The sequence below is a fragment of the Anas acuta genome, chromosome 16 (assembly GCF_963932015.1).
Source record: "Anas acuta chromosome 16, bAnaAcu1.1, whole genome shotgun sequence".
Taxonomy (NCBI): domain Eukaryota; kingdom Metazoa; phylum Chordata; class Aves; order Anseriformes; family Anatidae; genus Anas; species Anas acuta.
The window spans coordinates 2,523,024-2,535,930 of record NC_088994.1 but is presented as its reverse complement, the minus strand read 5'-3'; the positions used below and the strand labels follow the sequence as shown (position 1 = coordinate 2,535,930).

Below are 12,907 nucleotides of genomic sequence, written 5' to 3'. Positions count from 1 at the left end.
GCCCAGGAGCCACAAACCAAAAAACCTCCGGCTTTGCTTGGAGAAAACATCAATTTCCAGCCCTGCATGGTGCAGAGCAAACCTTGAAAGCATGACTAAGTAGTCTGAAAGTTTTTTTTTTGTTTTGTTTTCTGACATGAAATTTTACATAAAATTTCTGACAATTTTAAGATCTGACGTTAAAATGGAAAAGGGGTGTCTGGTTCTGCCAAGGGGTGCTTCTGAGTTGTGTCAGTCCCTTATCCAAGGAGCCCATTCCCTCATTTGTGTGGCTGAGTAATTTGTGAGGCTTTTTGTAGTACACTTCACAGCGGTGGCCCTCACCTGTGCCTGCACAGGACGATGCATGGATTTTCTGTCTTGTAGGTGACATTTACACACATTTAGCTCGTCCTGCAGACACGTAGGCTTTCTTCAGCACCTCTCTGGCTGCTCGGGAGGCTGTCCAAGGTGCACCACTGTTATCTGAGCGTTGGAGCTTTGCCCCAAAGGGGGGCTCAGGGCTCTGCGTCTCGCCCCCCAGCTCCTGGGCCGGGGGAGGCTGAGGATGGAGCCAGCCCCGAGGGGCGCTCCCTGCCTCCGGGAGGCGGCCGGGCAGCAGCTCGCCCCTTCCCAGGCGCTATTTTCGGCTATTTCACTTTCCCAGCCTCTCCTCTGCTGGCTGCCCGCCCGGAGGTGGGGGGGGGGTGGGGGGGTGGAGGCCTCTCCCTCCTCCTCCTTCATAAAAGGGCCCCGAGGCGGGGGCCGGCCCGCGGGGTTATTTTTGGGAGCAGCTCCCGGCCTCCGATGGCCTTGTTAGGGCAGCGCTGACCTCCCTCCGGGCGGGGAAAGGCTTGGGGCGGGGGCTTGGGACCCCCCTCCTTTTTTTTTTTTTTTTTTTTCTTTTCCTTTACCCCCCCCCATCTTTTTTTTCCTCGCCGGCCTCCCACGGCCAGGCGAGGCCCGGCAGCAGAGGCCGGAGCCTCCCAGCATGGGGCAGCCTCGCCCCCGGCTCCTGCCCCTGCCCGGCTGAGGGGGGGGCGCTGGGGGGCTCCCCCCTAGCCAGGAGCCGGTGCCATGAGCGGAGGCAGGTTCGATTTCGATGATGGAGGCGCCTACTGCGGAGGCTGGGAAGGGGGCAAAGCCCATGGGCACGGCATCTGCACCGGCCCCAAGGGTCAGGGCGAGTACTCGGGCTCCTGGAACTACGGCTTCGAGGTGGTGGGCATCTACACGTGGCCCAGCGGCAACACCTACGAGGGGTACTGGTCCCAAGGCAAGAGGCACGGCTTGGGGATTGAGACCAAAGGGCGGTGGGTTTACAGGGGCGAGTGGACCCACGGCTTTAAGGGACGGTACGGCACGAGGCAGAGCATGAGCAGTGGAGCCAAGTATGAAGGTACCTGGAATAACGGCTTGCAGGACGGCTACGGCACCGAGACGTACGCTGATGGAGGTAAGGGCGACGGCGGGTACCAGCGCGATGTCCGCCCTGCGGTGGCAGCGGTGACCTCCTCCTGCCCCATGAGTGAGGGCTGGGTGGGCACGGCGCCCTCTTACCCGTCCCACAGGAGCTGGTTAATAGCATCGGACGGCGCAGGCTGCGGCTCCTGGCTCTCCGGTGGTCGATTCTTCCAGCTGGTGGCTGAACCCAAGTTAAATGCCTCGCTGCTTCGTGCCCGCAGCCAGCCCGTCGCTTTCTGGTCAGGCAGCACCTTGTCGGTGTTTTCATGCTGGATATGAGCCACCCCCAGCATCGTAGCGTGCTTTGCTTAGGTATTAAATGCTGCTCGCGTGCCTTCAACTGGATGCCTGAACATCTGCTTTGGTGAAATGTTTGTGCTCAAGTTATCAAAGCTGTTTAAAATACGTAGCCACGTGTCTTTCCCTAAAATAAACCCCTTTGGTTACTCTGAAGCTCGCAGTCCCCTCGGTAATGCACAAATGGCACCGAGCAGCCGGATATTTGCTGTACTCTGTGACTGCTTAGTCTAATCGTGTTTTTGCCTTAGTGGCAACTTTGGGGTTAGAACCATTACAAGAATCTCTGTGCAAGTAATTCTGTAGCTCCTCAGTGCTGTAATGTTCCAGGCTTCCATATTTAGGATAGCTAAATAGAGAGGGTGATTTGAAAGAAACACGCTTCAAAATATGTATCAGAATTACATCTATATTTATCTAGGACGTGCAAAGGAGTCAGTTTGTAAGGAAAAATAACAGTAATGGTATAAATATTCAGACTGGAGAGCATCGGATTTGTAGACATTAGAAAAACACTCATTCAAGGTAGCAGCCCTCAGGGTTGTGCTTTCATATATTTCTCAGCAAGTTGCCTAGGCTCATGGCTAACTTTTTTTGGGAATGCAGTCTTGAAGTTGACTCGCTTTGTTTGTGCCCTTAGGCTGTAGGTATAGACGCAGACCAGAAGTGGCTCATCCCTCCTGCTCCCTAGGTCTTGGCCTCTATCTGCTGTGGGCCTCGGAGCTGTTAATGAGCCAGGCCCTGCCGCCTGCACTGCGATGCCGAGGCCTAAAGCATGCTCTCTTCGTCCTTGCAGAGCAAAACCTAATGAGTTGCTGTGAGGTGTGTAGGTTACAAGTGGGGTGTGTCTGGGTGATTTGTAACGCGCAGAGATCAAATAACTGTGAGCAGCACGTGAAAGACCTTCGCTCGGCAGCTGTGTGACTTTAATTCTGGAGATCTCAAAGTATCACAGATTCAAAGCCTGTTCCTCACCGCTTACTAAAATACAGCTTTTTTCTGAGGGTGTAGGGCTGGTGCCTTTCAGGATCATGCCCTGTGGAGGATATTGGTGAGGGAACACTGGGAGGGCTGTCGCAAAGGTGGTGGTGCCAGCATTGGGCCTACGGCACGGGGACAGGTGAATCTTGCTGCTCCTGCATTATCTCCTCACCTGCACGCAGCCACTGCCTGCACCATCCCATTGTGGCCATGCCACTAATTGGGCTTGTTAATATTTGAGTTTGGGGTTGCCTAGGTAAAACCTCAGGGCACTCTGTGGGTGGATGGGGTGAGATTGGCGACCCCCTAGAAGGCAGTGGCGCCAGGAACAGGGCCCTGGGCACAGGTGGCGCCGCCAGCTCATTGGGAGCCATGGGTTGTCATGGGGCTTGTGTGAACTTCAGGTAGATGGAGCCCCTTCTGGGCCTGTAAAATGCACTTACACCTGAAGTATACATAAAAATACACGTATCAAGGTTGAACTTTAAAAGACACTTGCAGGGTTGTCTGTGCTTTGTATCTCGTGGCTGGCTGAGGCTGGTTGCTAAATAAAGCCCAAACCTAGGGAGAAGCTTTTTGAAATCCCCTATGGATTTCTGGTGCCTGGTAAGGGGTGAGCTCCCGATATAACCAAGCTCAGGCACTGCCTGGGTTGCTCCCGGTCCTCCCCTCTACCAAAGGCCCGTTGTGAAAGCTGTGGGAGGCTGAGAGCTTGAAGAGCTTCCTTCTGTAATGCTGACTGCAATTGGCCGTGAGGCTCAGAGCTCCTGGTGTGGATGGGCAGAGTAATGATCCGAAATGTTTCTGTGGGTATCCGAGCTCAGTAGTGTGTGCTTCTGTCACCAAGAAGGAGCCTGGAGCCCTTTTACAGGGGCAGGATGTGACAGCTAAAGTGAATGGTGATTTGGGCTGTGCAAGGCATGGCGTGAAGGAACTCGTCGTTTTGCCACGTAAATTCAGAGCAAAAACCTTGGTTTCTGCTTCCGAGTTTTGTCGCCACTGTAAGAAGTCCTTGCTTTTTGGATACGTGTTTATGGTGGAGTGCTCGATCCTGTCAAATCTTGCTGTAGAGAAAAGTGCCACTGCTATTCCAGGATCTTATTGCTAGCATATGGCCTGGGCTCAAAGCTGTGCTTTGCTCTACAAATCGCTGTTTATATATGCCTAGAGAGGGGAAAACCCTCGCTTGCAATCAAAGCAACCTAAACCCAACTGATTTTTGACGCCACGGTTTGCTCTCTAGGCAGCTAAGAGAAAACAGCGGTGCACATGAACCGTGCAGAGACAATTAGACCAGAGCTCACAAGACCGCAAGACCACAAGGGAAAGGAAGCAGAGAAGAGGGCTCCAGTGGGACCTACAAAGCGGGGTGGCCTGGGGCTGAGCACCCTGGGGTGGTAGCACCTCTCACAGACCCATGGGTCTGTGGGCACCTGCACAAAATGTTGAATTATCTCCATGTGACTGAGCCCGATAAAGCAGCTCATCAAAGGTCACGTAACGTCAGAGACGGAGCAGGGACTCAAATCCCTGTTTTCAGGTCCAGCACCCAGACTGCCTCCAGCCCAGGCTGCTTCTCTAGCAAAGCTGCTGCGTGGCTGACTGTGACCCATGAATTAACGCTGTGTGTTTTGTGTTTATTTTCCCTCTCTGTTTCTTTCTCCCTTTCTTTTCCGAGAGGAGCCATTAGGTAATGCCGTAACAGCCTTCCCGTGGTGGCGTTGGCACCCAAGAGAAGCACTAGGTTTTCACTGGCGTGTCTCGCACGTGGCGCTGTGCGATGCTTTGATGTGCCTGGCCTTCTACACCAAGTTCTTCTGACACATCTGTCATCGCAGTGTCTGGGTAGAAGCAGGTGCTCGGAAGGCAGTGAAGCTATTGGAGTTGTTGGCATTATTTACCTGGCTGTTTGTATAATTTACATTCATCGCTCATTATCCTAGCGCCTAGGTGCTGGGCAGGGGAGCTGTGATGCTGCTGGCAGCAGGCTCTCGCACCCAGAGCCCCATCCTGCTGATGCACAGGGAACAGAAGTGTTCAGAGGTAAAGTCTGGGGACAACATTTCTATCAGCACCACGGTTTGATCCTTCCCATGCTATGAACACAGACAGCCCCCCCCCTGCTTGTTCAGGGACAGACGGAGGTGGGGAATCTTCTACCTGGGCATCACATAGAAACCGGCACGTTTTGCCATTCCAACAAGAAAAAAAGCAGGCAATAAGGTGTTGGGGGTCCTGTGCCTGTTCTGTTTCTTGCTTTCTTTCAGATACTTACAGGTATTGCATCCCCACCCCATGGGCTTCCTCTTGCAGCCCGGTGCCTGCCTCACTCTCTGAGTGATGAATCAGGCAGGTGGCTGTGTGCCCCCCATCCCGTGTCATGCTGTTGCCAGACTGCTTCAATAGCCCCAGTGTAATTCCGGCTCAGATGTGTGCAGCTCTGCTCTGAGACCAGCCCCATGGGGTTCGTACAGCCCCAGCCCTCTGTTGGACTCACTGCACGGGTATGTGTAGGTTAACTGGGTCTGGCACTGCTCAGACCTTAAGATTTCGAAGCAGCCTGCTCTCAGGGTGCTTTATGGTGTAAGAAAAAAAAAAGTGGGGGGGATTTTTAATTTTTTTTGGTGCAGGAAGTGGAGCGTGGCACCGTGACAGCTCCTCCGGCAGCCTCATGGCTGTGCTGACAGATGCCCCAGAGAGGTGGGAAAATAGGCTCTCTCTTCCCACTGAGGGAAACTGAGTCATGAAAACATGAAATCAGCTGGGCCAGGCTGCTTGTGACTCTGTGGTAGCTCTGATGGAGCGCGGTGGTGCCTCCTGCCTTCCAGGCTCATCCTGCCCACGGTACCCATGCAGGGTGGACGAGGAGGTGACGGCGTGTCCCGGAGCATTGAGCTGCTCCCAGCATCTCCTGGCTGTGCTCCAGGCTGGTGGCTGGGCATGAAGCCTCTGTCGGGCTCCGTGCATCACAGCGTGACACGGCCACACCAGTGAGCCCTCTGCTCGAGCTCCTTGAGCTCTAGCACCCACTTGCCCACGTTTGCTTTGTAGGTTTGTCACAGTGTCGGTGCTCTCGGTTCTGCCAGGTGGCATTGGCAGGTTTGGTCACACCACGAGCTGCCAGGGCCTCGTTTCTTGTCCCGCATGGGACACCCTCTGCGTGGGCATGTGGCCAGGGGTTCATGCAGGTGCCCTTGAGAAGCAGGCTTCCAGCTCTCTGCTACCCAAAGACCTGCTGTGCCCTGTGGCTCTTCCCATCCTACCTGGCCAGGAGGTGCCCGCGGCACTGCTGGAGGGACATCGGGGACTTGCTGGAGGACAGGGGCTGCCCTGAGCTGAGCCTCCAGGAGAGGCTGAGCCCCAACGAGACTTCTCCAGAATTCCTTTCCCAGGTGGTTAATTCGACGGCGCTATCAGATGCAGCTTGCAATGTGCAAGGTTGGCCTGTCCTGCGGGGAGGGCTCCGGTGTCACCCCTATCGAGTGTCAGCCCTGCACCAGCGGCGATGGGGCACCCTGGTCCTGAGCTCCACGTGGGGAAGGGGTGGGGAGGGAAACGGGGCAGCGAGTGGTGCTTTCGTGCTTGGAAGGCTTGTCACCACTGCACGGAGCAAGGTTTGGGAGCGTGGCAGGGTGAGGAGCACGCCCAGATGCCTGCACTGGGGGGGTGAAGCAGAACTCGGGTGATGATCCCAGCTCCCAGCTCGTGCCTCCCTGATTTTTCCTAACAGAGCTTAAACTCTGCTAGGAAACCAAGCAAAGGCACCCGGCTCTGGAAAACCGTCCCCGTGGCTGCCTGGTGCAGATGCTCTGCGCTCCCCGGGCCCTCCCTTCTGTTTCCAGGGTAGCTGCGGTGCTGCAGGGAGCCGAGATGTGCCCGGGGCAGGGAGCGCTGGCGGGGGGTGGCTGCTCGGGGGCAGCAGCTGCTGCCCGCCCGGGCACTTCTTGCCTTTCCTGGCCCCGGCGCTGTAAGTTAACACCCCGCAGGCGGGTCTGGAGAGGATTTCAACGAAACCTGAAGCCTGGGAGTAGAGATTATGCTGCAGAAGTGGCCTGGGAGAGCGTAAAATATGCACTCCCACCATCGCCAAAGAAGGAGCTGCGTTTGCTCTCCGGGGACTAGGGTCATCCCTGGTCTCAGTAACAGCATCTGAATGTGGAAATGAATGTCTGGAAGCCGGGTCCCCCCCTCCTTGCTGGGCTAGCCGAGCCTGGGTCCCCGCTCAGCTGCACCCCCTAGGGTCACCCCCCCGGGGCAGCACGGGCTGGCTCCCCAAACCTCAGTGCCTTCTGCCTCTGCTGAACAAAACCCAGGTGTTCTCAGACCCGTGCCCACGAAAACGCCCCCTGCCCGGCTGGCTGCTCGCAGGGAGCCGTGCCCAGCAGCGTAAAGAGCAGGGCGCCTGTCCAGGGAGCTTTGTGCCCCCCCCAGCACAAGGCAGCCCCGTCCAGATGCCGTAGCAGGGCTGATCGATGGGAGCGGAGCTGAATGCTGCTTTTGTTTGGGGTGGTTTTGCCGGTTTCTGAGGCAACTGTAGCTCGAGGAGAGCGAGACGGGGAGGGCAGCAGGCCGGGAGGCGTCCCACGCTGTCCCGTCCCGTCCCTGCCACCCCATGGGGCTCGCCGGGGACACGCTGGCTCTTGCAGCCCTCCTGGCAGGGGGGCAGCGCTGGCATCTCGGTGCCGGAGGCGAAGGTTGCCCCCAGCAGCCCTGCTCCTGCTGGGAGCCCTTCTTGGAGAGGGGGATTTGATGAAGCGAATTGAAGTCTCTTGGCGTCCTGGTGGGGAAAATCAGAGCTGTTGTCTCCGAGCTGCTGTTCTAGCACCTGCGGAGGTGCAGACCTGGAAAGGGCCAGGCTAGTGGAGGAACAATGTGCTTTTCCCAGTCCTTCGGGGTCCTGTACCGGAGTGTAGCCCTGGTCCTGCTGAGCACTGTTCTCCCGGTGTCCCCCTGTCATATGGCACACTGTGTGTGCAATCCTGAGCTGGGTCTGGAGAAGGGGGCAGAGCTGGAGGAGCCTCAGAGATCTGCTCCTCTCCTCCCTGTTTTACCCATTTGTTGCTTTGTGGCATGAGCCTTGGTCCTGGGACCACAGGCAAGCTGTGTCAGGGCCAAGCAGACGCTGCTGCAGGTACCTGGCAGCCCGTGCTATGGGCACGTGCCCGTCTCGGGGGTCTAGAGCTGGTCCTGGCAGGCTGCGAGTGACAAACAGCAGAAGGGGCTGGAAGGGACTGTCACCGAGCCAAGAAGAGCCGTGCCACCACCGCTCACGTGTGCACGTGGGGCTGCTGCCACCCCTCGGCGCAGCCCAAACTCCAGCCCCGTGGGGCTGCCTCCTGCCCCCGGTACTGATGCCAACCCAGACTCCACGTCCACCGGGCGGCTTTGGGTTTGCACCAGCACCTTTCTGACCTGTGCTCTCTGTCCTTGCTCCCTCGGGGCAGCGGCTTTCACAGTGGATTTCGGGTGGATTTGGGGGTCCTGTCTCCGAGGGAGGGTGCGTGTGCCCTGCAGCCCTTTGCTGGCACATGCAGGCGGGACGGAGAATGCCGCCGCTTCACCGCCTCCCTCTTCTCTCCCACAGGAACCTACCAGGGCCAGTTCACCAACGGCATGCGGCACGGCTACGGCGTGCGGCAGAGCGTGCCCTACGGCATGGCGTCGGTGGTGCGCTCCCCGCTGCGCACCTCCCTGTCCTCCCTGCGCAGCGAGCACAGCAACGGCACCCTGCCACAGCAGGACTCCCCCGCCGCCCACCCCGAGAGCCTGCCCGTCTCGCCCACCATCACCCGCGGGGGCTTCGCCCTCAGCCTCTACGCGGACGCCGAGGCCGGCAAGCCGAAGAAGGGGGGGCTCTTCCGCAGGGGCTCCCTGCTGGGGAAGCTGAAGAAGTCCGAGTCCAAGTCGTCGCTGGCCAGCCAGAAGAGCCGCGTCAGCTTCCTCAAGAGCGAGAGCGGGATCAGCTCAGCCGCCAGCGATGCCACCTCCACCGTCAGCCTGGGCGAGGGCGCCGAAGGCGAGGAGTACCCCCCCTTCGAGTCCGACATCGACGCCACCACCACGGAGACCTACATGGGCGAGTGGAAGAATGACAAGCGCTCGGGCTTTGGCGTCAGCGAGCGCTCCAGCGGGCTCAAGTACGAGGGCGAGTGGCTGGACAACCTGCGGCATGGCTACGGCTGCACCACGCTGCCTGACGGCAAGAAGGAGGAGGGCAAATACCGCCACAACGTCCTCGTCAAGGGCATGAAGAAGCGTGTCATCCCCCTCAAGAGCGCCAAGATCCGGCAGAAGGTGGACAGGAGCGTGGAGGGGGCTCAGCGGGCGGCGGCCATCGCCCGGCAGAAGTCGGAGATCGCGGCATCCAGGTGGGTGCACAGGGCTCCGGCCTGGAGGTCCTTGGGGTGGTGGTGGTCCCATCCCACAGGTCCCTCTGGACCTGACCGGGTGCCCCCTGGCTGTGTCCCGGCAGTGGGGTCAAACGTGGCTCTCTGTGATTTCTGCTTCATTCTTTTTGCTGATGGAGCAAGGCCAAGGGCCCTTGCAGCAGCCAGCGGACATTTGGGACCTGCCACGGAGTGGGGAAAAGCTTCCAGCTTTCTGCTGTCTCTATCTCCTTTTTTAGCCAACCCCAGGCTTTCGGTCCCTGGAGAGTCCTTGTGGCAAACGCACGCACGGTGTCACCGAGCTGCAGCCTCTCTGCCTTGCTCTCACCCCATGGCCTGCTGCAGCCCCCGGCCCCTCCCGCAGCCCCGGCCCGGCCCCTCAAGTCCCTTGTGCAGGGCAGCTGCTGGCTGCTGTAGAGCAGGAGCTGCTGAGCCGGGCGGCACCCAGTGCCCTGCCAAGCTGCCAGTGGTGGTGTGAAGGGGGCAGGATGGAGAGCAGCGGGGTGTTGGCACTGGTGGCTCCGGCAGGCACACAAGCAGGGTGCATCCCAAGCAAATACTGCCTGCAGCAGAGACTCTGCCCCAGAGCCCCCGGTACAGCTCAGGGGGAGCTCCCAGGCCGTTTATCGGGTCGGGCTCTGTGAAGGCAGCGCTGTGCCGGGGCTCTGGGAGCCGGGAGCAGATCCCATGGGCAGGAGGAGCGTGCGTGGGGCGTGCGGCAGCACGTGGCCACCCCCTGTGCCCCCGTAGCCCTTGCACCCATGAAGACGTGGGCACGGCCGGGCATCGCGGTGTCCCCTGCACCGCCTGGTGGGCTCTGCTCCGAACTAGTTGTGTTAGGAGCTGGCTGGTGAGGGAAGGGCTGATGGCTCCAGCATCCCTCCCAGGAGGAGATGGGAGAGCAGCTCTGGGGCTGGCAGGAGAAAATCTTCTCCTGCTTATATCCCCCCCCGTCTCTGCATGCATCTGAGGGGCAGCACCACATCACCCTGTGGCTGGGGATGTTGCTGCCCATGTGACAGGGACCCCATGGGACTCGGCTGGTTGGGCTTAGCAGGACAAACACGGTGCCCCCCTGCTGCCGTGATTTTGGGGCCACATGGTGGCATCGGCGCTGTCCTCAGGCTGCTGGGAGGTGACTGTGGCTCCGGAACTGTTTTTTTTTCTTTCTTTTTTTTTTTTATTCTTAAATGTTTCTTACATTTTGTTCTTAAACCAGGCACAAACCATCTTGTTCAGGGTTTAATCACCTAAGTTGCTTCATTATTGTGCAGACATGGGGAACAGCTGCCCAGGGGAAGGCACTTTTATTTCCAAACCTCTGCCCTCCCGCACAACCCAGACATGCCCAGCCTCCGCCTTCCTGCCTCCAAAGCTTTACAAGGAGCACGACTGGCCTTTAGCAAAGCCTCGCCGCCTCAGCAAGCGGCAGGGAGAGGACAGCCCGATGTCAGAGGAGTCACTCAGGGACAGCAGGGACACAAATCCCAGCCTGGGCTGCTCCTGGCTGGGAGGCTCGGCTCAGCCGACGCCGCAGGAGCAGCACGTGGCCGCAGCGCTCGCAGCCGTACATAAGGAGGCTGGAGCTGCAAAAGCTGCTCCCTGAGAAGTCGGTCAGTTTACATAAGCCTCTTTTTATTATACACTATTTACACGTTGGATCAAAAGCGGCTCGGCTGTGTTTTCCATCAGGGGCTGGAACGCGCCACTGCCCTTGCTGGGGACCGCATCCCTCCCGGCGCAGCTGGGAGATAATTTCCTATTAAGGGAACCTCGGAGCTGGAGGAAATCGGAGGTTGCAGCACTCCGGGACGCCCTCCCCTCGCAGAGCTCCTGGCAGCACGGCTGCTGTGCGGGGCAGAGGGCGCAGCACTCCCCTGGCAGCCCCGGGATCCCACGAGGAGCACGTCCCCAGACCTGCTGCGGAGCGGGGACTTTGTCTCCTCCCTGCTGTAGGCTGCACCTCACCCTTTCCGTCTGCCTCAGTGCTGGGGTTCTGCTGCTCTGTGCAGAGCTCCTCTTTCCTTCCCTGTTCAGCTCAGGTTTGGGATCAAGAGCAAACAGACCTCATTTTGCCCAGAAAAGGTCCTGAGGTGAAATTCCAGCTCCAGCACCAGCTTTCTCTTTGGCCTTGAACCTTGCCTCGGTTTCTACACCCGCAGCAGAGAAGAGTTGCCTGCAGATTGTGAAAACAAACCACTGCAGCTTACACAAGGGCGGCACTATCGCTAGCATCTCCTTAGCTCGCAGCTACGAGGTGAAGTTTTCTACACTTTGTATTGCTTCCTGCAGGGCGCTCTGTACCTTACACCTTTGAGACCGCACAAATCCCCTTTTGGGGAGGACGTGACACGTGTCTGTGTTCAATGATCACTACAGAATAATTCCCAGGGGGTGCTCCGTGTGCCTCTGCTGCTGCGCATGGATGTTTGATTTCTGTTTGCTGCCGGCATGTGGGGGGGCCCCTTGCAGGGCTCAGCTAAGGTGCTCTCCAGCCTTCCGCTGCTGGGGAGTGCAGTGTCAGTAGGAGAGCAGAATTCACTCTCTTGCACCATAAAAGGCTCTTTAAGACAGAAATCTGGAGGAAAACAAGCCTGAGCTCTGGGGCTGCCTCCACCGGTGGCGCCGTAGGAATCTCAGGCACGCGGCCGTGCTGGGGATGCGCGGGCAGGATCCTGAATGAAGCCAGGCACTGAGCTCTGCTGGGAACGCCTGAGAGCAGCAGGGACGGGGCTGGTTGGCACCTCCAGCCCCGCTGCCCGCTCGATTTGGGTTTTCTGCCTGGTTCTCCCCAGTCTGCTGCTGTCCTGCCCTGCCCGGGTCCCTCCCAAGCCGCCTGCTTGGAAATCTGGCTCATTCCAAAAAATATCAGAGAGGGAGGGACAAAGCCTCCGAAAACAGGGAGTGGGAGATGGGGGTTGGATAGAACAGCAGGTTGAATAGAACAGCTGGCTGTGCTTTGGGATTTGATTGCTGAAGCTGTATGCCCAGGAGCTGCCCAGCTCACAGGAGCAGCTTTACTTCTTGCTGGGGCTTTTGGGGGACAGCATCAGTGTCAATCCCGCTTCTGTCCCCGTGCAGCAGTGCCTGCCGAGATCCCCCTGTGTGCGGAGCTGTGCTTCCCGCTGCCTTGGACCAGACCCAGTGCAGGCACTTGCCGTGCTTCCTGGAAGGCACGGATCTGGCCAGGCTCTAGCAGTTTGACGGGCGGACGTCCTGCTAACAGCACCTAAAATATATCTGCTGCGTGTCATAGCACCAACGGGAAGGGAAGGGGTGAGGGACAAAGACTGCCGTTGTGCTTCACCTGTTCATATGCTGGTCCTAAGGCTGAGTGTGTTATGACTGGAGAATACACCTAGAAATGAATACGCCGGGGGTATTTTTCTAAATGCTCAGAGGTCCTGCAATCCTGCTGCTTGGGTACCGAAGCCTCGATGGCTGGGTTTCAGGGCACGGCTCCCAAATCGCTTCCCGAAGCCACCCTGCCCAGCCTCTCCTGCGCTCCCAGCGCCTCCAGCCTGGCCAGGCGGCTGCGGGGGGGACGGGGCAGGAGGGTGCAAGTGACGCGCGGGCATTGCTGCAGCCAGCGCAGCGCCCTGCCTAAATAAGGGAACGCAGAGCAGGGGCTTATCAGCGCTGCCCCACGCGACAGCTGGGAGCCGCCGGCAGCCCCCACCGCCGCAGCTCGGCCCCACACTCGCAGCCATCGGGTGCTTTATTGGGCACGGTGCTGCCCTGCCTCCTGTGCTGCCTCAAGGTCTGTGCCTCCAGGGATGCCGGCAGTCCCCGTGTCCTCC

The 12,907-nt window shown here is 58.6% G+C and overlaps 1 protein-coding gene across 1 annotated transcript in view; it reads left to right on the top strand.

The window, feature by feature from the left end:
- The first annotated feature begins 791 nt into the window (after positions 1 to 791).
- The window catches only part of JPH2 (junctophilin 2), a 29,542-nt gene continuing 17,426 nt past the window's right edge, over positions 792 to 12,907 (top strand). The window contains exons 1-2 of the mRNA XM_068700688.1: positions 792 to 1,435; positions 8,306 to 9,089. Of these exons, the coding sequence (XP_068556789.1) occupies positions 1,057 to 1,435; positions 8,306 to 9,089 (1,163 nt within the window). The 5' untranslated portion in view covers positions 792 to 1,056. The remainder of the gene's footprint in view (positions 1,436 to 8,305; positions 9,090 to 12,907) is intronic.